This window comes from Engystomops pustulosus, chromosome 3, assembly GCF_040894005.1.
Source record: "Engystomops pustulosus chromosome 3, aEngPut4.maternal, whole genome shotgun sequence".
In the NCBI taxonomy this organism is placed as follows: domain Eukaryota; kingdom Metazoa; phylum Chordata; class Amphibia; order Anura; family Leptodactylidae; genus Engystomops; species Engystomops pustulosus.
In genome coordinates this window covers 14,872,265-14,898,329 of record NC_092413.1, presented here as the reverse complement: position 1 = coordinate 14,898,329, position 26,065 = coordinate 14,872,265, and the positions used below count along the sequence as shown (strand labels likewise).

Below are 26,065 nucleotides of genomic sequence, written 5' to 3'. Positions count from 1 at the left end.
ATAATAATAATACTACTACTAATAATAACATGACCGTAATTAAAAATTAAAATAATAATTCGAATACATACTATTAATGAACCATATAGATATGGTGTATATTAGACAAATAAAGATTTAAGAGTTAAATATTGCATAAAATAATAATAATAGTAACTATTATTAACAAACAGCAAGTTACAAAAATATCAACTTAAAATAAGATGGCAAAAATAAATCAAAATATGAACTGAATTAAATGTGAAAATAATCACAACATATTGCACAATTATTATTTAAAAAATATTTGATGTAAATAGTAATAAAAATATACCAAAAATCTATTTTAAAAAATGATGTTATTATAATCATAATAATAATAATAATAATTCCTTTATTTATATAGCGCACACAGATTACGCAGCGCTGCACAGAACTTCCAAATCAGTCCCGGTCCCCAATGGGGCTCAAAATCTAATCATCCTACCAGTATGTTTTGGAGTGTGGGAGGAAACCGGAAGACCCGGAGGAAACCCTAGCAAACATGGAGAGAACATACAAACTCTATGCAGATGTTCACCTGGGACTAGAACCCAGGTCCACAGCGCTGCACGGCAGAAGTGCTACCCACTAAGCCCCCATGCACAATGGGTCTCTTTTATCTGTGTTTACATTCTCTATTTAGACCTTATTTACCCGATCACTTACGAGGTAGGAGGGGGGATCAACGTCCAGCCACTTGTGATCGGCAGAAAGAAGGACAAGTCCTTCTGAACTTCTCCCATGTAGATGGAGAAAAGCAAAAGTCAATAGGGAGCAACACGGAGCATCACGTCTATATGGGGCAGGTAAGGGGGTCCCGCTTCTATTGATCGCTTTGGGTCCGCCTTTCAAGAAACCCAAGAAATTAAGATTTATCCATCGAAATTTACCTCCTGCTTGCTGTGAAAGAGTAGTGTGATCTCCATCCATACCTACATAATATAACCCCCACTGATGAATGGGATAGGAGACGTGAGCTAGATAGATAGAGGTATGTGAGCCATCCACTGAGGAATAGGATATGAGAATGTATGGAGAGGTAGGTCCGGCAAGTGCATGAGCAGACCTTCTGCGTCACTTACTCGGAGGATCAGGAACATGATTCTTGTGATAAGTCGGGGTCCCATTGCTCTGAACTTTACCAATTAGCATATTACACTCAGTCCGACCCCTTTAAGGGCTCCTATTAGGCCACATTCTTATGACCATAAACCAGGGCAGTGAGCTAGCCGCAAAAACGACAGCAAAATTATGGCCACCACTGAGGTCACGATGCAGTGAGCACACAGTGACCAAGTCAGACGTCCGCACCGCAGAGCAGGTCCTATTCCAGTGCTGATTTCCTATGGAGATGGGAGGGGCAAGGAACCCCCCCCCCCATCTTCACTTTCCCTTGTTTGCATCCCATTTGTGCACACAGTCCTAGGGATTAGGAAGGACATGCCTGCAGAGGAATATCTCAGCTCACTCAATTCTATTGGTACCATAAAAATGTCTTCCTTCAGAATAACCCTAGGGCACGAGGAGTTGTTTAGCAAATCAAAATATCAAAAATATACTTACCTCCCCATAGCGCCCACTGGCTGTGAGTTCACATGATTCCTGACAGGAGGTAGATCCGGCAGTGATGTCATTGTTCCACCTAAGTCCTAGTCTACCGATTGGCCGCAGAGGTCACGTGACCACCAACACCTTCGATCCAGGAACCAGATTGCGGCATAAAAGTTTATTTTTCTTACCGTCCCCCACAGGTTTTCTGGGAGCACAGACAAGTGTCCTGCGACAGATAAATGAGTCTGAGATCTCTCCGATCAGTATCTTACAGTCCGTGTATTGTATTGGACCAGCCCTTTAAATCGTCCGCTTGTATATGGCATACGCATAGGACTTCCGCATTCATTATACGGCAGCGGCCTGCTAAGGGGTTAAACTCCCAAAATAAAAAGGTGAACCCTTTCTTCGTTTTAAATACCAGCGCAAAAAACAACTGCGTGAAGCCATATTGTCCCCCAGCGGGAAGCGATCGGATACCTGACGGAAATGATGGACAGCTGTGGTCCACTGAACAGGAAAAAAAATCCCATTTACTCCCTGCCAGATGGGACCTACTGGATGCTTCCGCACAAACAACTCATCTTTCTTTGGACCTTGTTGTCCGGTTGCAGCAAGCCCCGGCTGATAATGATGGATATGGAGTCTACTATAAAGTGGGTGACACGAGCAGCCTTGTTATAGCTGCCAGTCTTCTCGTCGTGTCATTATTACGGATGGAAGATTTATAGGAGTTTCGCCTTGTGTATGGAGTCCAGCTATTTGCAATTCATCATCCGGTGTGGAAGGGGGTGATGTACTGACCAGGGATGTAATTGCTAAACTCCACCTGCTTCTAGAAATTAAAAGATCACTGGGTAGGGCACGGGCTGGCGGTCTCGACAGAGCGTGACAGCCAAGTCGGATCTGTCCCGATAGCACCCGAAGATGCCAAACACTCGGATATGGCTCCTGCAGATAGTAAATGGCGAGCCGGTCGCTTCGGAACGGTACATATCCAAAGTGCTTCTTAAAGGGGACTGCCCTTTTTTTCCTTTAATAGCAACTGTTCTACAGAATTTGTAAAGGGTTAAAAATCCTCCCTACATTTCCTTAAATTATCTGCCACTGAGGTTTTGCACCTCAATTAATTTTAATATACATTTTTTCTGATATGCAAATGATAGACATGAGTCAACTTCTGAAGAGAAGAGTCAAGGCTGCCAGTAAACCACGCCCCCTACTTCTGATTGACAGCTCAAAGGTCTCTTCAAATCTAGACCTGAGCAGATAGGAAGTCCTCTTCCGGTCCACTTCCTGTTCTTAGCAGAATGCTGTCCTTCTCACTGGCATGGCAAGTTTAGCAGTGAGCAGGAAACTGCAGATCTTGATGGGCGGGGCCAAGGCAGAAACTATTTCGGGTACAAATTTACTAGTTCCAGGAGTCAGATATCAACCGCTACTGTAAAGGTACTGACAAGGCACAGCTGGGAAGAGCCAATCACACATGTATCATACTGCTAGCTTCTTCCTATCCTTCGATACAAGGGTTAATAGATACATGAGGCTGTCTGTTAAATCCACTCAGCTTTTCCTGAAGTGGGCGGGACTTCCTGGTTGTGACATCAGCTCAGGGCATTGAAGGCATTCACATAAAACAAGACAAGATGTTTGTAATTGGATGAGCTGAAGCATGTGATCACTAAAAGTCCTACAGCCCCTTCTAACAAGCCTCATGCCGTCTCTAGCTGTTCTATACAGTTTCCCATGGTGACCAGGAAGCATGGCAAATAGAGATTATCCCTGGGGAGAAAAGGGTAAAACCTCTGCTAGCAGCTAAACACCTGCAGGTAGCTATTTAGGGTAATTTAGAGAATTGCTTATTATTATTATTAGTGCAGAATTAGGCAAAAGTTTTTATACTTTACAGTTAAACTTTAAGCTGGGATGCTTGCTTTCGACAAGGGTACAATGGGGGGTAAGGTTTATTTTGGCTATTCTTGAAGACAAGTTCCCTTTAAATATTTTAAAATCAAAACCTAATGCCCTGGTGTTTACCTTTTAAAGGTAAAAAAAAAAAAGATCCATGTTTTTAACTACTTAAAGGAAAGCGTGGCAGTAAAGGGAGCAGACTGCGCTAATGATAGGCGCGTACAGTCAGTTGTCACCTTGCAGCTCAATTAGCCCCAGTGTAAAAACGAGGCATGTAAGAAGAAATAAGGTTCTGACATTATCTCTGCCAACAAGATAATTACGCCGCCTTCATTTAACAGTAGGGCGACACGACTGTAGCAACAAATTAACTCGGCTCCATTTGCAATTCACGGTGTGTTTTCTCATTTCATACCATTTGTCTTACTTCAAGTGAACGTTTCCATTATTATTTCTTTGCTTTTTTTTTATTGGTTGGGCTCCAGGATGATATCAGAGGTGAGGGATATCCATCTCTACACGCTGGACAAAGGGCTTCTCCTTTCCAGAATTTTAAAATGTATTACGGGTCCGATCAATGAGGTCAAAAGGTTAAAATTAGTCAGAAACCTTTGATATCAGTAATCGTGCAGCTGACAACCAGAGCCAATCCAAATCCCTGTTTAAGAGGAGATACAAATGTACATCCAGAGACTGCTGGAGCTATCAGTAAGTTTCTATCTCACCCGAAGTGCTTGTAGTACTCAGTTATGCAAAATGTATCTAAATGTTATTAATCGTTTCCTGACCTTGATGATTTATCCCCTATATGAATATAAAAAGGGGAAAAACAGAGGCTGCCGAAGCTAAGAGTAAGTTTCTCTCTCACCAAAAGGGTCAGGAAGTGCAAGTTCTCCTTACAGAGACTTTGCCAATTGAGGCCACCGTGTAGGCTTCAGGAGACCTATAGCCATTGATACTCAACTAGGGGATTCTGGGAATTATGCAAATACATTTTCCAGGGTGGCACAAAGAAAACCATGCCTCTTTTTGCTACCTTGAAAGGCAGCTCCCTTACCATCAAGCATGACTTTCAGGAAGCCTAATAACATGATGCGGAATAAAACCAAACAGCGCCATCTACAGTTGGGAATCTGTTCCTTCTGGAATAGACAGGTTTGGTGTAATCCCACATCGTGTCATTAGGCTTCTTGAAAGTCAAACTTTGTGTTAAGGGGGCTGGCTTTCAAGGTAGCGAAAAGAGGCGTGGTTTTCCTTGTCCCTCCCTGGAAAAAATATTTCCCAGTATCTCACTCAACGGGGCAGATTTACTTACCCGGTCCATTCGCGATCCAGCGGCGCATTCTCTGCGCTGGATTCTGGTCCGGCCGGGATTTAATGAGGTAGTTCCTCCGCCGTCCACCAGGTGGCGCTGCTGCGCTGAAAAGCATCTGAACGCGCCGGAATTCACCGTGGCCGTCCCGAGCGACACATTTTCCGTTTTTAAATGCGGCGGTTTTTCCGAATACGTCGGGTTTTCGTTCGGCCACGCCCCCCGATTTCTGTCACGTGCATGCCGGCGCCGATGCGCCACAATCCGATCGCGTGCGCCAAAATCCCGGGGCAATTCAGGTACAATCGGCGCAAATCGGAAATATTCGGGTAACACGTCAGGAAACCGCGAATTGGACCCTTAGTAAATGACCCCCAACGTGTTTTATTCAGGTCAGTCCTTCTGTATAATTTACTATAGAATCCTAACAATGTTTCAAAGGGAGAGCAGGGAGACACAGACACACACAGAGGTTACTGGAGCTAGTAGGTTTCAATCTCACCCCAAGTGCTTTATTCACATCAGTACTCTAAAATGTCCTATATAATTCTGCTAATACTGTACTCGTGATATGGGAAAGACTCAGGCATAGACAGAGTTTACTGAGAATAAGTTTCTCTCTCAGTTAAAGTGATTTATTCCATCAGTACATGTCAGTCCTCTATAGTTGGCTATATGTTTCTGCTGATGCTTCAAAGGGGAAGGAGGGAGACACAAACACACACAGAGGTTACTGGAGCTAGAAGGATTCTGTCTCACCCTAAGTGCTTTATTCACGTCAGTACTTCTCTAGAATCGCCTATATGATCCTGCGTAATCTTCTCAGGGAGGGGAAAGACACACGAAGAGAATGAGGCTATAGAAGCTGGAAATCAGTTTCTATCTCACCCAAAGTGTTTTATACCCATTAATACAGGCCACTACTTCTATATAATTAATTATATAATTCTGCTGATGCTTCAAAGGGAGAGGAGGGAGACAGGGACACACACAGAGAAAGGTTACTGGAGCTAGTAGGTTTCTGTCTAGCCCAAAAGTGTTTTATTAAAATCAGAACAGGTCCGTATTCCTCTGTGTGCAGTGCGTGAGACACATCATAGCAGATAGTCTAGCTACCAGCTCTGAACTCTGAAACTACTGCAGAGGTTGAAACTGCTAAACAATTAAGAATATGTGTCATACAATGGTGTAAGGGAAAATAAGACTTTGTAGTATTCAGCGAGTCGAGGTGGGCGTGGCCTCCTCGGGCTGAATCTAGCAGCTCCTCTCCATCCTATCTCTGTATGCAGCTGTAATGTCATGTGACCAGGGTGACATTATCGCAGGCTCTATAGATTTTTAGCATTAGAAAACTGTACACCAAGCATATATCTCATGAAGTCACAGCATATTGGATCACATGAAATCACAGCAGCCTGCGTGGAGCTGAGTAGAAGTCCATGGAGGCTGCTGGAATTGTCTTATGTGGTCAGATATGTACATGGAGTACAGTTTGCTAATGTTAAGTAGCTAAGGGACCTTTGATGATGTCACCCTGGTCACATGTCATTAGGCCACACCCCTCGACTCGCTCCAAAGATCCCTAGATACCAGCAAGATTATAACTCAGATTTTATGGGGATTTGATGGAAATTATTTTTAGCTAAAAGAAGGGGGCCAGGCTCTATAGGAACCTGCTACTACCTGTATTTCTGAAAAATGTGGTGACGGGTTCCCTTTAAATGGGCTGCAACATATTGAATAAATGGTCTACATACTCTTCAGTATATGAAGTGTGTATTACCGGTAGCATATTGATCTTGGAGGCTTTAATAACACCATAATTTGCATATGTAGGATGCGCCGCCCATGTCTGCATCGGTATAAAGGAACAGACATGAGTAAGCGATCAGCTCACCGCATGGGAAGCACAGTGACTGTATATGGACTACAATTTGCCCATAGATACATATAGAGTCACTCTCCAGGACTCCAAGGTGACTGCAGCTATTGGGATCGGCCGGGCTAATTCTAGCCTCAGCGCAATCTGCCTTTTATTCCATAATTAATTTCTCGTGTCAAACCTCTTCCACGTTCCCTTCTCCCGGCTGCTAATAAAGCAAGAAGTGAAGTCACCGGACCCGACCCCTGACAATACAGCGACTGTAGTATTCCCATCGGGAACTAAATGGAGGAGATTACTTTTATTTATTAAAGGGGGCGATAACCTCGGAATTTTTCTTAGGACTTAATTCCGCCTATTCCTGGGGAAAGTGTGACGCCTGCTATGAGCGACATTATATCATTCCTTAAAAACCGTATCCGCGCCATTGAACACCACGCTGGGGTTCTTAATCCAAAATTCTGGGCGGATTATGGTCATTTTGAATTTTTTTTTTTTTCCAGTTTTCGGATATTAGTATCTGCTGTATAAACAGAGTTTTATCCACTGGGACCTTCCTTACCAATGGAGCAGTAGGTCAAGTCAGACAATTACACTTGGGACAACCCCTTTAAGATTTATTCTAGTTATTTCCTGTCCTGGATATAGGAGCTAACAAACCCCAGAGCCCTGAAAGACTAATAGGACCCCGTCAATCAGGGATCTATTCTACCATTTCTATTGCTGATCAATGGGGGTCTCACTGATGGGACCCCCATGCAACACAAGAATGAGGGTCCATTGACCTCTGTCCCCTCTCCCCCTGTTGTTCTACAAAAGGATGGATGCTGTGCTCAGCCATATCCATCAGTTCCATAGATACTAAATGGAGCAGCAGTGCTCCATTCTTTTGGGGGACCCTCGTTCTCTTGATAACTCCTGTGGATAGGGACTAACTTGATGTCACTGGAAAAGACCTTTAAAGACCTAATGATCCAACTCCACCAAGCAGCAAGTTAGACTGGGACACAGCCCATCAGCAGGGTTTTAGGGTTTGTTACTCTGTGTCTGTGGGGGGCACAACATATAAATACCTAATCCTGCTTTTAAGGTCGGGCCCAATGTACCAAAATGGAGTCTGGAGGTCCAGTATTGTGGACGGTTTAGAAGTCTCAGCAGTCCCACTTTTATGGTCTGTTACAATGCATCAGTGGGGGTCACAATGAGTCAGTCTTGGTTCCAAGTTGTACAACCTGTTACAATGTATCAGTCTGGAGTCTAGGCATCAGTGGGGGTCACAATGAATCAGTCTTGGGTCCCATTTGTACAAACCGTTACAATGTATCAGTCTGTAGTTTAAGCATCAGTGGGGTCACAATGAGTCAGTCTTGGGTCCAAGTTGTATGACCTGTCACAATGTATCAGTCTGTAGTCTAAGCATCAGTGGGGGTCACAATGAATCAGTCGTTGGTCCCATTTGTACGACCCGTTACAATGTATCAGTCTGTAGTCTAAGCTTCAGCGAGGGTCACAATGAATCAGTCTTGGGTCTTATTTGTACGACTGTAGTCTAAGCATCAGTGGGGGTCACAATGAGTCAGTCTTGGGTCCCATTTGTATGACCTGTTACAATGTATCAGTCTGTAGTCTAAGCATCAGTGGGGGTCACAATGAATCAGTCTTGGGTCCCATTTGTACAAACCGTTACAATGTATCAGTCTGTAGTTTAAGCATCAGAGGGGGTAACAATGAATCAGTCTTGGGTCCAAGTTGTACAGCCTGTTACAATGTATCACTCTGTAGTCTAAGCATCAGTGGGGGTCACAATGAATCAGTCTTGGGTCCAAGTTGTACAGCCTGTTACAATGTATCACTCTGTAGTCTAAGCATCAGTGGGGGTCACAATGAATCAGTCTTGGGTCTTATTTGTACGACTGTAGTCTAAGCATCATTGGGGGTCACAATGAATCAGTCTTGGGTCCAAGTTGTATGACCTGTTACAATGTATCAGTCTGTTGTCTAGGCAAAAGCAGGGGTCACAATGTATCCGTCTTGGATCCCATTTGTACGACCCGTTACAATGTATCAGTCTGTAGCCTAGGCTTTTCTCTATGATACGGGAGCCTGCAGTCCTCCAGCACTTGAAAAGAGAATCCTAATAAGGATCGGAGGAGCTTTTGCTTAACATGACAATCCCGGCCCCGCGAAGCGATTGCCATGCAGAGCCATCGCCGGCTAAAGTAAATGGATTCTGGCATAATGGAATGACTGAGACGTGAAAGAATTACTGGCAAATGCACATACGACACGAAAGAGATAGCTAAGTCTAAATTAAGATGTTGGCTATGAAGCTTCCAATAGGACCTTGACATGACTGTTGACCCGCTCATGACACAATCACACCGCTAAGGATTTGGAATCGTATTAGTATTTACCAGAGGAAAAAAAGTCAAGGAGTCATCAGGAAAACAAATCTATATCTTCTACTCCATCAGCCAATTACTGTTGTTAAAATGGAATTAGATGGGTATTGACAATGCTGTGGGGATAAGGATTAGGCAGACGACTGAGTATACAAGTCGCAGTGCCGGACGCCCCCTCCCACCCGCCTCCTTCTATATTTGGAAACTTAAACAAATGTGAGGTAGGTAAGCGGTGTGCATTATGTATTAGGGGTGTTGTAATCTGTGGCTCATCCTCTTGTCTGCTGCAACACTCGTGTTATAGATTTCACGATGGACCCATTTACATAGACCCTATAATGGGGGGTTCTGTGTACGGGAACATAGAGACGGGGACCAATACTAGAACACATTACATAGACAACTCACTAATAAGAATAGGCTAAATGTAGTTCTTAATTTGCCCTGCAGAGGCGCCACAGGGAAACTGAGCACTTATTTACCCCACTAATCTAACAGGCCCCTCATTGCACCTGCTTACCCATAAATCATCTCCCCCAAAGTCAGGTAAATATAACTCTTCTCATCCCATTTTTACATGAGATGAGTCAAGTTTAGTGGTTGCAGGGTTAGTGTCACTTCAGAAGCCGATATCGTCTGTACTATAGTATCTAAAAACATGCTACTGGTGTCATATTAAAGATAAGAATCTCAGTTTTCAGATGGTTCTGAGAGCTACAGAACTGGACATACAAATAATCTTGCAGATCAAGATCTAGGTGCCGCCTATTTTTTTAGGTGCCTGTAGGTGCAGTTCTTCTTAAAGCTGAGATTCTCATCTTTAATATGACACAAAAACATGTTTCTAGAACAGCAGATAGAGGCTTCGAAATTGAAAATCTCTGCAACTGTGGGAGCCATCTCCACAAGTGTGAGGTGGTGAAAGGTCCTCTTTAAAGGGAGTGTAATTACCCTATTTAGACTATGTCCCCGACTTGGTTGGATGAGCTGAGGGCCAATCAGTGACCTGAGTCAGCTATGCCAAAGACCGGAAGGCCACCATGACTCTAGGGGCCAGGATCAAGGGCTGGGTCAGTTTTTTTTCCCCATTTTATACTAATTTCTATTTCACCCTGCCCCAACCCCCAGAGGGTTTTCTAGCAATTTATGGGAAGTCCCTTTGACATAAGATGAAAGTGGGTCAAAAAAATAAAATAAAAATGTAGACAATTTACATAAATATTTTTGGGAACTGGCCTGCTGAAACTTTGTTTAAATTCTGTATAGAATACTAATAATTATGTATATAGTGCACACAGATTCCGCAGCGCTGCACAGAGTTTGCCAAATCAGTCCCTGTCCCCAATGGGGCTCACAATCTAATCAACCTAACAGTATGTTTTTGGAGTGTGGGAGGAAACCAGAGGACCCGGTGGAGACCCAATGGGGCTCACAATCTGATCATCCTACCTGTATGTTTTGGAGTGTGGGAGGAAACCAGAGGACCCGGTGGAGACCCAATGGGGCTCACAATCTGATCATCCTACCTGTATGTTTTGGAGTGTGGGAGGAAACCGGAGGACCCGGAGGAAACCAACTCAAACACGGGGGGGGGGGGGAGAGACATACAAACTTTTTGCAAATGTTGACCCTGGGACATGAACCCAGGACCCCAGCACTGCAAGGCTGTAATGTTACCCACTGAGCCTCCTAGGGCACCCAAACCCATACAGGGTATGGCTCGGATAATATCCACCAGGTCACATGAGAAGACAATATAAATACTTACCATAAACCATATAACTATACAATCATCTACATAAACTATACACGATTCCTCTGCTCCCCCCCCCCCCCCCCCAAGGGCTGAAAACCCCCAGTTTTTTCCGAAATCCATAAAAATGACTTCTAAGATGGATAAAGAAAGAGCCACATAAATAGAACCCAATCAGCTCAGTACATTGGGTCCGGACCTGCCAGATCTTTTTAACTTATTGGAAAAATGTGCTAGATTTCATATCGACAGAGCGATGGGTAAATCAATATTTCTACAACGGCCGACATATATATTCATTTAAGAATATTCACTCGGCAGCAGTAAATCCATGCACTGAGCCCGGGCGCATCATCAGAGGCTGCGGGATTGATGGCGGCCCCATCACTAGGACCCCCCCTCTCCCCGATCCCTCTATCTGTAGGGTAATATATGCACTAACTATGGGACACTCAGGTCCTGGGTGGTCTCATGCTCTTTGCATACTCCATTGTGAGATTACAGCCTCCAGTCTGCACGACAAAGACAAAAATATGTACCGAGCGTTCGCCATTTGTACGATTTTCTACATTATCACGCTTAATTAGCCGAGCCTAACAGGGTATATGACAGAGCCCTTAGCACTGCACCTAACTTCATTCCATTACTCCCCCCGCCCCTCTCCAAACCCGGCAAAGCCTGCCCGTAGCACCGTATCTCTATTTTTAGTCTGAGCCCTAGGACCTGCAATTAATGCCTGATCTTTTCCTAAGAAAACATCTGTTTTTTCGCGCTATGTAATTAGTAAAATTAATGAACGCTAATCCGTCCGCTCAAATGATTTTTTTGCTCCTCGAATCAATCATTTTAACACCCAATATGTTTTAACATAAACAACTATAGATCAAGTCCAAATTACTTACACCTCTCTACTATTTACAATGAAAATGGATTAATGGGGGGGAGGGGGGGGTGACGGCGACTATTATAAGAAACAGATGGTGCAGCTGAAAAGTTAGACTTGCAACAATGTAAAAGTTGTGAGAGGCGGAGCACTCGCTGCATATACTATGTAACATATTGGAAAGGCAGAACTAATAGAGCACTGAAGAAGAGCTACGCCCCTCCCCTTGACTACCGACTACGGCAAGAATCAGAGATCAATAAGGAATCTTTGGTTGTGGTCCCCAAGAATAAAATCTATCCTGGTACAATTATTATTAGCGCATAAGAAGAGCTAGGCCCCTCCCCTTGCCTACTGACTACACCAGGAATCAGAGATCAATCATGACTCGTTGGTTGTGGTCCTATGAATAGAATCTATCCTGGTACAATTATTATTAGCATATAAGAAGAGCTACGCCCCTCCCCTTGACTACTGACTACGCCAAGAATCAGAGATCAGTCATGAATCCTTGGTTGTGGTCCTAAGAATAGAATCTATCCTGGTACAATTATTATTAGCGCATAAGAAGAGCAACTCCCCTTCCCTTGACTACTGACTACACCAGGAATCAGAGATCAATCATGACTCGTTGGTTGTGGTCCTATGAATAGAATCTATCCCGGTACAATTATTATTAGCATATAAGAAGAGTCCTACAGTTCTTCCCCCTGTATCTGGTACACAGAGTTTGGCGGCACTTTTTATCCTACTTGGTTGTGTTAGAATAGTTGGCACCATGTGGTCCCATGTACATGACTTAAGATGTCTGCATGGTTCCTGTATGATGGCTCAGAGTCCCTACAAATCTTATCATGAAGCCTCAGGGACTCTGCATACAGAAAGATTCCACCAAATTTTACCCCCCATATCTGGTGCCTATGGTTTTATCTGCACTTTTTATCCTAGTTGGGGGTGGCGCCATCTGGTGAAATGCACATGGCCTAGGTGACCACATAGCTCAGAGTCCCTATGGCTTTTATTATGGTGCCTCAGGGACTCTGCATGCTGCAGTATGGCACCATAGTTTACCCCGTTATCTGGCGTTCATGGGTTTGGTGGTACTTTTTATTCTAGTTGGGGGTGTTACCGTCGTTGGCACCATCTGATCAAATGCACATGAAAAAGATGCCTGCGTGGATCCTGCATAATGGCTCAGACAGTCCCTACAGTTTTGGTTTTGAAGCATCAGAAACCCTAAAAGCTGCCACCAGTTTTTCCCTTGTATTTGAGAACCCTGTGGTTGGCAGCACAGTTGATGGGATTATAGTAGTTATTACCCTCTGGCCACATGCGGATGACAAATATGGCTGCAAGGGCCCGGTATAATGACTCTAGGATGAACTTTATTCTTAGGGCCTATGCCCAGGATCCATGAACGATCCCCGATTCTTAGTGTAGTCAAGAAGAGGGACTCTATAAGCCATTATAAGGGGTCAATGAAGACATCTTTGTCATGTGCATGAGACCAGACGGTGATAACTAATACAACACCAACAACTTGCATAAAAAGTGCCGCCAAACCCATGGGCACCAGATTTAGGGGGTAAAAATTTGTCCCTGAGGCTTCATGATTGTAGGGACTCTGAGCCATCATACCGGAACCATGCAGACATCTTAGTCACGTACATGGGACCACATGGTGCCAACTATTCTAACACAACCAAGTAGGATAAAAGGTGCCGCCAACCTCTGTGTACCAGGTACAGGGGGAAGAACTGTAGGACTCTTCTTATATGCTAATAATAATTGTACCAGGATAGATTTTATTCTTAGGGACCACAACCAAGGATCCATGACTGATCTCTGATTCCTGGCGTAGTCAGTAGTCAAGGGGAGGGGCATAGCTCTTCTTATATGCTAATAATAATTGCACCAGGATAGATTTTATTCTTAGGACCACAACCAAAGATCCATGACCGATCTCCGATTCCTGGCGTAGTCAGTAGTCAAGGGGAGGGGCATAGCTCTTCTTATATGCTAATAATAATTGCACCAGGATAGATTTTATTCTTAGGGCCACAACCAAGGATCCATGACCGATCTCTGATTCTTGGCGTAGTCGGTAGTCAAGGGGAGGGGCGTAGCTCTTCTTATATGCTAATAATAATTGCACCAGGATAGATTTTATTCTTAGGGCCACAACCAAGGATCCATGACCGATCTCTGATTCTTGGCGTAGTCAGTAGTCAAGGGGAGGGGCGTAGCTCTTCTTATATGCTAATAATAATTGTTCCAGGATATATTTTATTCTTAGGGACCACAACCAAGGATCCATGACCGATCTCTGATTCTTGGCGTAGTCAGTAGTCAAGGGGAGGGGCTTTGCTCTTCTTATATGCTAATAATAATTGCACCAGGATAGATTTTATTCTTAGGGACCACAACCAAGGATCCATGACCGATCTCTGATTCTTGGCGTAGTCAGTAGTCAAGGGGAGGGGCTTTGCTCTTCTTATATGCTAATAATAATTGCACCAGGATAGATTTTATTCTTAGGGACCACAACCAAGGATCCATGACCGATCTCTGATTCTTGGCGTAGTCAGTAGTCAAGGGGAGGGGGCCCTCTCAGAGTTATTACACAGGGTCATTTCAGCCATCTTTATCTTGTGGGTGTATTAAACCCCCTAACTGTTAAGAAAAAGAGAAAGCGTCGCCAAACTCTGCCGCGGATTCTCGTTTTCCCCCTTATACGAGCCTGAAAAACTCTCTTGACGGGGAGTTCAAGGGTACCAAATATATAAGGAGACTTGGAAAAAAAAAAAATGACTAAGCCGCCAGTCGTGAAGTTCTTCGCTGGGGGAAAATTGAGTCAAAATCGAATTTTCTAATTTACAATGAATCAAAAAAGGGGCTGGGAGACGTTGGAGCGTGGCAAAAGTGGCGCAAAATGTATCAAAAAAGCAAAATGAATAAACAGTTGAGGAGATTTATCGGAGGGGGAAACGGCCGTAAATTTCTGCCGAGATGAATTGATTTTTAGTTAAAGGCAGAAGTGACAATTTATTGGGCGGGAAGATGCATTATTTGGCGATTGTTATCCGCCTCCCGTAAAAACTGATTTGTGTCCCCGTTGTATTTTATGGAAGGAGGCAGAAGCAACTTTCAGTGATTTAGATTAAATGTATTAATCATAACCACACAGTGTGAACTATATATCTGCTATTAAAGAAGATTTTTTGACATTTAATTCTGTAGCAATATTTTGGCTCCGCACCTTTCTCCCTAAATCCAATTCCTGCTACAGCCGGGAGATCTCTTCTCTTTTAATTTTATGAGGCTTAAAGTAGCATTTAACCAGCCATGCGGTAAATAATGCCGGATTACGGATATTTAGTGTTTTGTTTCCCTTTCCGGAGGGACGATCCATCACGTCCAGACATAAAATACCCTCTCGGAATTTTTATATATATATATATTTTTTTTTTTTTCTCTTCTCCCCTTTGCCTATTTCTCATATTTTGGGTTTTATAGGACTATTTGAGAATAATGGAAGCGGGGGAAATTGAAAGAATAATCAGATGGCTTTGATGCGTGTTTGAGGAAGCCGAGGCGGGGGAAGGTGAAAATACAGTCGGCGATTCGGAGATATGACATGTACTTTATATTATAGGGATAATTTTTTTTTTTCCGTATCATCTGCTGTATGGCTTAAAGGGGAACCTGTCACGTTGTAAATGAAAAGTGAATATAGAAGCAGGAGGAGCGGAGCAGAGTGATGGGTAGTTTTGTGTGGAATTGAACTTGTATTTCAATCCATGAAATGTTTAGGAGTCAAATGGGCGTGGCCTTATTTAGAAAGAAAGCTGTTGGGTTTACAGTAGATAGTCCTTCAGTGCCTAAGCTTTGAATAAAAAGGAATTAAAATGAATAAATTAGCATTATTCTATTCCCATAAACATCCTGCCTGCAGATAGGACACCATGTACAATCTGCTCAGCTCCTCCTGCTCTATTACATGCTGCCTGCAGACAGGACACTATATACAATCTGCTCAGCTCCTCCTGCTCTATAACATGCTGCCTGCAGACAGGACACTATGTACAATCTGCTCAGCTCCTCCTGCTCTATAACATGCTGCCTGCAGACAGGACACTATGTACAATCTGCTCAGCTCCTCCTGCTCTATTACATGCTGCCTGCAGATAGGACACTATGTACAATCTGCTCAGCTCCTCCTGCTCTATTACATGCTGCCTGCAGATAGGACACTATATACAATCTGCTCAGCTCCTCCTGCTCTATTACATGCTGCCTGCAGATAGGACACTATATACAATCTGCTCAGCTCCTGCTGCTCTATAACATGCTGCCTGGTGTAACACCCCGGCCTCTCTGGCCGCCGTCAGGTGTAACACCCCAGCCTCTCTGGCCGCCGTCAGGTATAACACCCCGGCCTCTCTGGCCGCCGTCAAGTGTAACACCCCGGCCTCTCTGGCCGCCGTCAGGTGTAACACCCCGGCCTCTCTGGCCGCCGTCAGGTGTAACACCCCGGCCTCTCTGGCCGCCTCCATTGCACGGCTTGCAGATGTGTATATTTTTATTTTTGCCTGACTGCCTGCTTGACCGCTGAGGGGATTTGTGGCCCATTCTCTTGGCTTATTGCAATCTCATTCTGCTATTTTATGGGGCTATTACCAGTGATAGATTAACTCTGCGCTGGAGGAGATACACACTGGAGCTAAGGAGGATACAGAGCGAGCCCAGCCCTGCACCGGACAACATCTCAGATATCAGCAAATCTACAATTAATTCTGTATAAAATATATGCAACAAATTTATATGCAAAAAACAAGGCTATAAACACATAGTGACATGTAATAGGTCCTGGAAGCTGGGAGATCCTGGCTATAGTCACCGCTGACTATATGGGTGAGGGGACATATGATGCACCTAATGCTTCACAGTCACCAGATTTTACCCCATTAAACTCCCACCCCCTCAGGCAGGGGATGAAATGTCCCTTCTAAAATTCCCTCTTTTACGTGAAATCTCCCCTTTACCTATAAATAATCTCCTTCAAAGTCACGTGACGATGAGCAGAGAAGAGTCATATTTTGTCTGAAATTATTTAAGTCACTTCAGTCACTCCTACCTTCATTTCTATAGCACCTAGAAACATAATGCTGGTGTTGTATAAGGGATAAGAATCTCATCTTTATAGGTTGTTATCAGGCTTGTGGTTCTGTGATCTACAGAGAACTGGAGATACAGGCAAGTAGAAATGTAAGCTGCAGATGACTATTCAGTTCTGACATGATATATTCTTAGAGGCCTGTATCTCTGGTTCTGTGGCTCACAGAACCACAGGCCTGAAAGATTCTTATCTTTAAAATGACACCAGCAGCATGATTCTATGTGCGATTGAACTGGAGACAGAGCAGTCTGAAGTAACCCTTCCCATTCAGCCTCTAAACTTGACTCATCTCAAAGTAAGATCCCCCTGCATGACTGCACTGCCTAAGCTCTCCACAGGGGGACAGAAACTTCTATTACAGTTAATAGCAATTCATAAGAAAGTGATTAGACAGGTTTCTGTCACAGCTCAGCCTCCCAGACTGCATCCTTATGGTATGGAGCGTGTAATCGAAGACGATAATGACACTGGGAAATGTTAAAATCATTATGGAGTAGAGCTGAGGCTAAACCTACAGGAGGTATATAAGATGTGCACTTAACCTCAAGTACGGGAATGAGCAGTAAGACCCCCCATTAATAGGATACACATGACCGTAAAGACTTTTACTAGAGAAGCAGGTCTTGTTATAGACGTTGCATAGAAGTAATGCCCCTTTAAAGGAAATCTACAACCAGGATGAAGGATTGTAAACCCAGCACACTGACATATTGGTGTGTGTCACCTCTGGCAGGAACCGCTCTTCTCTTAGCTTCTTATGCCCTGGTTTTTGCAAATTAAAAAAAAAAAAAAAAAAAGGCCTTTAAAATTATGCAAATGAACCCGAGGACTCCGGGCTACATAGGAGTTAATGGAGCCTTGAGCCCCTCAGGCTCATTTGCATAATTTTGGAAGCCTTTTTTCCTAAAAACAAGTGCAAAGGAAGCTTAAAGAAGAGTGGACCCTGCCAGAGGTGGCACACACCAGTATGTCAGTGTGCTTGGTTTACAATCCTTCACCCTGGTGGTAGATTTCCTTTAATAGCCCACCTCCCTGCTGAGGGTAACAATGGAGTAAAGGGAAGCACAGGAGGACCTACCAGAGGGCTTGGGTTCAGGGACGACTTCCTCATGCTCCGTCCTTGCATTGCGTGGAGGTGACTCAATCTCGCCTGGAACCCTAAACACAGAAGATGCATCTCAGCAGGTAACTCACAGCAATGGGGGAGACTTATCATGCGGCAACGCATCATGCTCCCCTTGCCCCCCAGATTTATCAGGAGGCTCCGGCCCAGGTCCACACGATGTAGAATTGTGCTACAGCCTGCGCCTGATCATGCATGACCCATCTGCCTGGGGGGGCAAAGGACAGAGCACGTCGCCTGCCAATGACAGACGGGCCACAAACATGGGGTCACGGCCCCTTTGGGGGTCACATGGGGTGAGGTTTCCCAGCACTGACCTCTCTGTGCAGTCTGGGACATGAGGGGGAAGGTCCCGGTGAGGATACTCTCAAAGACCGGGTCAGGCAGCTCCCTCTCCAGCTCGGCTGATCCCTCCTGCTCCCACCAGGGGATGACTCCAGTCATGCCGCACGCACCCCCAGACTCGCTCTCGTAAAACCAGTCGCTCTGCTCATCGTCTCCTGGAATCAGAAGGGTTAAGAGGTTACAAAGTAAATGAAGTATCAGATACCATCACGTGACTACATGACCAGGGGATTTGCGGACCCCCTGATGATTCTAGACTTATCCCCCTACCCAGAGAAAAGGAGATACCAGTTATTTGTGGTGTAACCCTTTAAACCCCTTAGTCTGACCCCTGTTCAGCATTGCTCTAGGGGAACCTCAGGGGATCTGTAGACCCTTGTTCTGTGTACAATGGTGGTCCTAGTAACCAGACCCCCAGTAATCAGTGTCATTTATAGGGAATCCCCTCCAGATTTACCAGCAATGCAGTTTAAAGGGGGCGCACTTCCCCCTTTTTGATATTGATGACCCGTTCTATCAATAGATGAGATGACGGGTGGTCTGGCAGAAGGAATCTCCATGGATCAGCTGTTCATGCGGATGGGGGTCCTAGCTGCCAGGCCCCCAACAATCTGATATTGATCACCTATCCCAAAGATGGGTCATCTTAGGTTTTGTCAATCCAATACTGACCGGATAGGAGGATAAAAGCCCTATTACAAGGGGTCCCAGGAAACTGGCAGAAACCAGAGAGACCACCAGTCCCTCCTTAAGGGGCAGGTCATGGGACTTCCCAAAAGTCCTATTCAGTATAGAGCAGTTAAAGGGGTTGTATCGACTTTGATTGTTATCCCCTATGCACAGGATAGAGGATGACATTCTGATAGGTGGGGGGCCCCCCGCCTGCTGGGACACCCGCCGATCACGAGAGTGAACCCTACAGAGAATAGAGGGACCAATGAAATGGAATGTATCCGGTTGCCCCATTCAATATTACAGGGTGTCAGAAACAGCTGAGCACAGCGCTCAGATTTCCCCATTCAATATCACGTGGTGTCAGAAACTACTGAGCACAGCGCTCAGATTTCCCCATTCAATATTACGGGTTGTCAGAAACTGCTGAGCACAGTGCTCCAATTTCCCCGTTCAATATTATGGGGTGTCAGAAAACTGCTGAGCACTGCGCTCAGGTTTCCCTATTACTCTTATAAACCAGCAGGATATATACTCGATCGACCTATTCAATAAGTAATAACGAGTTCTCATGAGCTGCGGGGGTCTGTTCTCCTGATCGGTGGAGGTCCCAGCCGTCGGACCCCCATCGATTAGACTTATCTCCTATTCTGTGGAAAGGAGACATCAATTTAGAGATGTTACAACCCCTTAAAAGGGAATCATCAATCCCCCATTCTCTGGGGGGGTGGGGGGTCTGACCCCCTAGGTATAGGGGGATGCACATTACTACCATGTAATCCCCCATTCTCTGACCCCCTAGTTATAGGGGGATGCACATTACTACCATGTAATCCCCCATTCTCTGACCCCCTGGGTATAGGGGGATGCACATTACTACCATGTAATCCCCCATTCTCTGACCCCCTAGGTATAGGGGGATGCACATTACTACCATGTAATCCCCCATTCTCTGGGGGGGGGGGGGGGGGTATGACCCCCCAGGTATAGGGGATGCACATTACTACCATGTAATCCCCCATTCTCTAGGGGGGGGGTTGACCCCCAGGTATAGGGGGCACACATTACTACCATGTAATCCCCCATTCTCGGGGGGAGTCTGACCCCCCAGGTATAGGGGACGCACATTACTACCATGTAATCCCCCATTCTCGGGGGGAGTCTGACCCCCCAGGTATAGGGGACGCACATTACTACCATGTAATCCCCCATTCTCGGGGGGAGTCTGACCCCCCAGGTATAGGGGACGCACATTACTACCATGTAATCCCCCATTCTCTGGGGGGGGGGGGGTTCTGACCCCCCAGGTATAGGGGACACACATTACTACCATGTAATCCCCCATTCTCGGGGGGAGTCTGACCCCCCAGGTATAGGGGACACACATTACTACCATGTAATCCCCCATTCTCGGGGGGAGTCTGACCCCCCAGGTATAGGGGACACACATTACTACCATGTAATCCCCCATTCTCTGGGTGAGGGGGGGTCTGACCCCCCCAGGTATAGGGGGATGCACATTACTACCATGTAATCCTCTATTCTCTGGGTGGGGTGGGGGGGGGTCTGACCCCCCAGGTATAGGGGACCCATATTACTACCATGTAATCCTCTATTCTCTGGGTGGGGGGGGTCTGACCCCCCAGGTATAGGGGACCCATATTAATACCATGTAATCCCCCATTCTCTGGGTGGGGGGGGTCTGACCCCCCAGGTATAGGGGACCCATATTACTACTATGTAATCCCCCATTCAGCCAAACTATGTAAAAATAAGGGTCTTGCAAATCTCCCGTTATCACATTAGACGATAGTCTTCCTGCGATCTGTGGTCTTCCCCGCAGTATTAATTAGAAGGTGTGAAGCCTTCCGCTAATTAGCCCCTTTCAATTAGGCCTAATTCATGGAGATCTTTCAGTACCTTGGCGTCCCTCGTCGTTGGTAAACAATCCGGCGTCGCTGCTGCTGATGCTGCTGGATTCACTGCAAAAGCCACAAAAAATAAAAAAATATATAAAGCACAAAAGATTAATCACAAGAAAATATATATATAAAAAATCCAACGTTCTGAGTCAATTTCCAAGAAAAGGGAGAAATCAAATTTGTTTGTAATCACGCTGCAAATGCCGCGGTTTTATGAACAACTGAGCGTATTATTTTTGGCACATAAAACCTCAGGAATCTAATGGGAGGCTGACAAGGAGCCAGATGCGCCTGTACCGAGGTGCTGACACAATTGATGAATTTTATTATCTGCCTCCATCAAACGCTCGCTGCTCCTTTCTATTCCGTCTGATCCCAGGACGCGAGGGCACGGGAGGGGGGAACAATCCTGGCTACAGAAGCCGAGCCAGACCTTCCTCCGGCATGGAAGACGCCAGGACAATTAGGAACTAGAACAATGGGGCTCATTTACTTACCCGGTCGTGTCGCGATCCAGCGGCGCGTTCTCCGACGAGGATTCGGGTCTGGTGCGATTCACTAAGGTCCTGCGTCCGATGTCCACCAGGTGTCGCTGCTGCGCCGAGGTCCGCTGGAGTTCGCCAACCTATTCCTGGTGCATATATGTGCGTGTCAAGCAACACTTTTTTTTTAAAAAATAGCGCCATTTTTCCTAATCCACCGGGTTTTCCTACGGCCATCCCCCTGTTTTTCGGCGCATGCAAGCCGAACGGTAAAATTCTGAAAACCCCGCGGAAAAACGTGATTCGGACCCTTAGTAAATGCGCCTCAATGAGTCTGCAAGGTTAGCGGATTATCTGTAGAGAGAGACTCCTAATCCGGGACCACATTCAATCCCATAAGCCCTGACACACAGTTAATGCAAGAAAAAATAGCTTTTTTTTTTTTTTTTTTTTTTTTTTTTTTTAAGGGGTCATCAAAAGATCCCAAGTCCCCCCCCCCCCCCATCTACAAGCTAGGAGCCAATATTCTAATCATTAGGGACTCCAACCTCAGGGACACGGACTGTGCTCCCCTAGTGGTAGTGTGTATGCTTGATGCTCCATTGATTAGGGGGAAAGGTACTCCCCTCTCCATTATTGTGGCAGGTGGGGGTCCTAGTGGTTAACTTAACATGTGATCTTGAAGATGATCATGAGCGTCCACAGCCTCTGGGACCCCCAATAAATCACCACAGTAGGGATTGTGTGTCCCCTAATAAAGTGTCAGTGTGTACGCTTGACTTGAGGCTACACAGATTTGGGGAAACAGGGCCCCCAGTCTTGAGACTGTTGGGGGTTCTAGCAGTCAACTTAAAGGGAACCTGTCACCACGGACCTCATTTTCACTAAAAACAGGTTACAGAAGCCCATCACACCTCCTTTGCAAATATGTCTTTCTGCTTTCTCTAAGCATTTCCATTACAATATAAATTGTATTTTCTAACTTACCTTGTACAATGACAGAATCCTCGGTGTAGTCCCAGGGGTTGAGCTTTGGTTTGGATGCCTTTCAAAAAACAACAAGTGACTTGTCTGTTCTGCAGACTCCTCAGCTCTCAGCCCCCACTCCCTGCTCCTTCACAGCTGACATCAGAGGGGAGGGAGGAGCTGTACAGGAGCACAAAGGTGGGGGCCAAGAGCTGAGGAGTCTGCCGTACAGACAAATCACATGTTTTTTGAAAGGCATCGAAACCCCTGCATCCAACTTCTGGGACTAAACAGAGGATTCTGTCAGGGTGCAAGGAAAGTTATAACACTCAATTATATTGTAACGCAAATGCTTAGAAAAGAAAGAAAGGCAGATGTGCAATGGAGGTGTGATGGGCTTCTGTAACCTGTCTGGGGGATGGAACCCCCCCCACCCCATTCTTGTGACAGGTGGCAGTCCTAAAGGTGACCTTAAGGGGGTCGTCCACTTTTAGCAAATAATTGATATTATTTTCTGATATTTTCCAATATACCTTCTGTATCAATTCCATACTGTTTTCTAGATCTCTGCTTGCTGTCATTCTTTAGAAAGCTTCTATGTTTACTTACAGTGGACAGAAATCTGTCCGTGGTCATGAGGTGGACAAGCCGATATATCACAGAAGGTAATCAGAGTCGTGTGATAATAGCAGCAAGTAAACATAGAACCTTTCTAAAGAATGACAGCAAGCAGAGATCTAGAAAACAGCGAGGAATTGATACAGAAAGTGTATTTTAAAATTGTATAATTATTTGCCGAAAGCTGACAACCCCTTTAACTTGTGGTCTTATAGAGGATTAGTAGGGATGGGGACAGGGACACTTGGGGAAACCCCATCCATCACAAGAGCAGGGATTGTGTTCCCTTAATGGTAACCTCCCATCACGGATCTACAAAGTAAATCCGATGGCCGATTCCTTTACTCTGCCCGAGCACTATGGAGTTTTATTTTTTTTTGTTGACATTTTTAGCAGAACGTTGTAAAAATGTTATCTTTGATATATGTAAATTTTATGTAGAGGCTACGGAGGCGCGGAGTAGCTGTGCCTTGGAGGAGGAGCTACGGCTACACCACGCGCATGCGCAGCAGCTCTGGCTTCGCAGATGAGAAGCCGCAGGAGGGATCGAAAGTGGCTACAGAGGCGGGGGTAAGCCGTAGCTCCGGCTCCATGGCGCGGCTATCCACACCCTAGTAGCCTTTACAGAAAATTTACTTATATCAAAGATAATTTACCGGAACGTTGTAAAAATTTTAACTGTTTAAACAAAAATAAGCATAGGGCTCGGGGAGAGTAAAAGGAACCTGCCCATAGGATCTACCTTACTTGGTGGGTTTCCTTTAATAAAGTGGCAATGTAGCTCCATTGATTAGTGGGAATGGGACCCCCAATCTTGTGATTAGTGGGGGTGACAGCCATGAATGGGACACGTTGGGGCAGATTTACTTACCCGGTCCATTCGTGATCCAGCGGCGCGTTCTCTGAGCTGGATTCGGGTCCGGCCGGGATTTAGAAAGGTAGTTCCTCCGCCGTCCACCAGGTGGCGCTGCTGCGCTGAAAAGCATCGGAATGCGCTGGAGTTCACCGGCTCGGGCTGAGTGAAGGTAAGTGCAAGCTCCGCGACAGATTTTTTGTTTTAAATGCGGCGGTTTTTCCAAATCCGTCGGGTTTTCATTTGGCCACGCCCCCCCGATTTCCGTCGCGTGCATGCCGGCGCCAATGCGCCACAATCCGATCGCGTGCGCCAAAATCCCAGGGCAATTCAGGGGAAATCGGCGCAAATCGGAAATATTCGGGTAACACGTCGGGAAAACGCGAATCGGGCCCTTAGTAAATGACCCCCGTTGTCTTGTAGGTGACGCACCCTGCATCATAAGCATGACTTTCCTGAGAATATCTGGGACATGAATCTTATTAATATGCAAATTAGCTTTAGGTGAACCTCTCTTGCCCAACTGCACTATCTGCCCCCTGTAAAACACGGCAAGATCGGATGCAATGGACCTCAGGACCCCGGCCACAGATTTTTCCTATGTACATGCAATGAGCCTGTGCCCCTCAGATTACTGAAGGATGGTGACCACCGCTTTAGAAATGTGAGGATCATCTAGGACCCATAGATTAACCTACAACCCGAAGGGTCATCTTCAGATTCCCAAATATCATTCCCCTAAATCACCTGTCGCTCATGTTTTCATCCGAGCCCTTCTGTTCTTCATAGTCCATCTTGTCCTTGGTTCCATGACCAAGCTCCTCTCCTTCCACCACCACTCCCTCATCGGGAATCTCAGGTCCGTGTCTCGGAGGAGCAATCTTCCTCTTCTTCACCTTATTCTTGGACATCTCTAGGTGCAGATAATGTTTGGAGTCGTTGTCCATCGTTTGATCTCGGGTCAGAGTCAAGGTGCTAGAGACATCCGATGGTGGGTCAATGGCCATTCTTTTCACTTTCCGTCTCCGCCGCAAGGTCCTGCTGGCCAAGGTATCGGCTACTAAATCGGACTCGTGCCACAGGGGCCTTTTACTACGCATATTGTTAATATTTGATGAGGCTCTCCTTTTAACCAATAGGAGCTGATCATCAGAGTCACTATCCTTTTTATTATTACTGGCACATTCTCGGTAGTCCTTGCTTTGTTCTTCTAGACTGGAGTCGGAGCCATCACTTAGACAATGCCCGGTTTCCCATGGGTGATGGGTGTTATCGGAACGTCTTTTCCTTCCTCTTCGTTTGCGCGCTTGCCGCTTGAGGAGACATGAAATGCTTCGGGAGTGATCTCCTGTATCGGCAAAGCATCCTCGGGCCTGCTCAGAGCTTTCTTCCAGCGCTGACACAAGGTCATGGACAAGCTCTTCCATTGTCCTACTGAAATGCCTATGGAGATACAACAAACGAAGGGGTAAAAGAAACCATAACAAAAGTCAAAATATATGCAAAATATGAGGACATATTTACTCTAAATACCCAAACGGTGGTTTTTCTTATTGACATCTGTCAAAGTTGACAATTTCTGGAGGACTAGGCTACAACCTAAAATTCTAACCTAAATTTTTGCATTAAAATATTGATGTTGGGGGTAAAAAGAATTGGCCAGGCTGTGACACACGTGTCAGAGAAGATATGTGATAGCTGCATTCCACTCTCTTGTCTGGCTCACATCCATTTAAAGGGGTTTTCTGGACACACAACTAATGACCTTTCCATAATGTAGGTCTTGGGGTTTGACACTTGGTAGCCTCACCGGTCACTTCGGACCATCAGTGGTTCATTCGGCCAGAAAACCCTTAAAAATGTTTATAAAGGGTTTTGCAGGCAAACCAGAAAAAACACTCATGACTCAGGGAAGAATACTTACCTTCCAGATTCCCCCATTCCCCATCGACACTGGGTCTGGGTCCATCTATAATGAATGACATGAGGCTCCCATGGCCGATGTGGGCCATTCACCGTCCTCATCAGTCATACATGCAAAACTAGAGCTTCGTCAATAGTCATGTCACCATTCATGAACAACTTCAGGTCCAGAAGAAATCAAAAGCAGAGGGGCCAAGGGTTGGTCCATTATGCAGACACGTATGGACTCTGTTTTATCTTTTAAGGCCTGGTGCTCTTTTCCCACAA

At 45.4% G+C, this 26,065-nt stretch overlaps 1 protein-coding gene across 1 annotated transcript in view; it reads right to left on the bottom strand.

Moving 5' to 3' along the window:
- The window catches only part of GPATCH2 (G-patch domain containing 2), a 103,035-nt gene that overhangs the window by 70,289 nt on the left and 6,681 nt on the right, over window positions 1–26,065 (bottom strand). The window contains exons 2-5 of the mRNA XM_072140112.1: window positions 24,623–25,318; window positions 20,955–21,016; window positions 18,335–18,517; window positions 17,973–18,052 (exon numbers count right to left, since the gene is read on the bottom strand). Of these exons, the coding sequence (XP_071996213.1) occupies window positions 17,973–18,052; window positions 18,335–18,517; window positions 20,955–21,016; window positions 24,623–25,318 (1,021 nt within the window). The remainder of the gene's footprint in view (window positions 1–17,972; window positions 18,053–18,334; window positions 18,518–20,954; window positions 21,017–24,622; window positions 25,319–26,065) is intronic.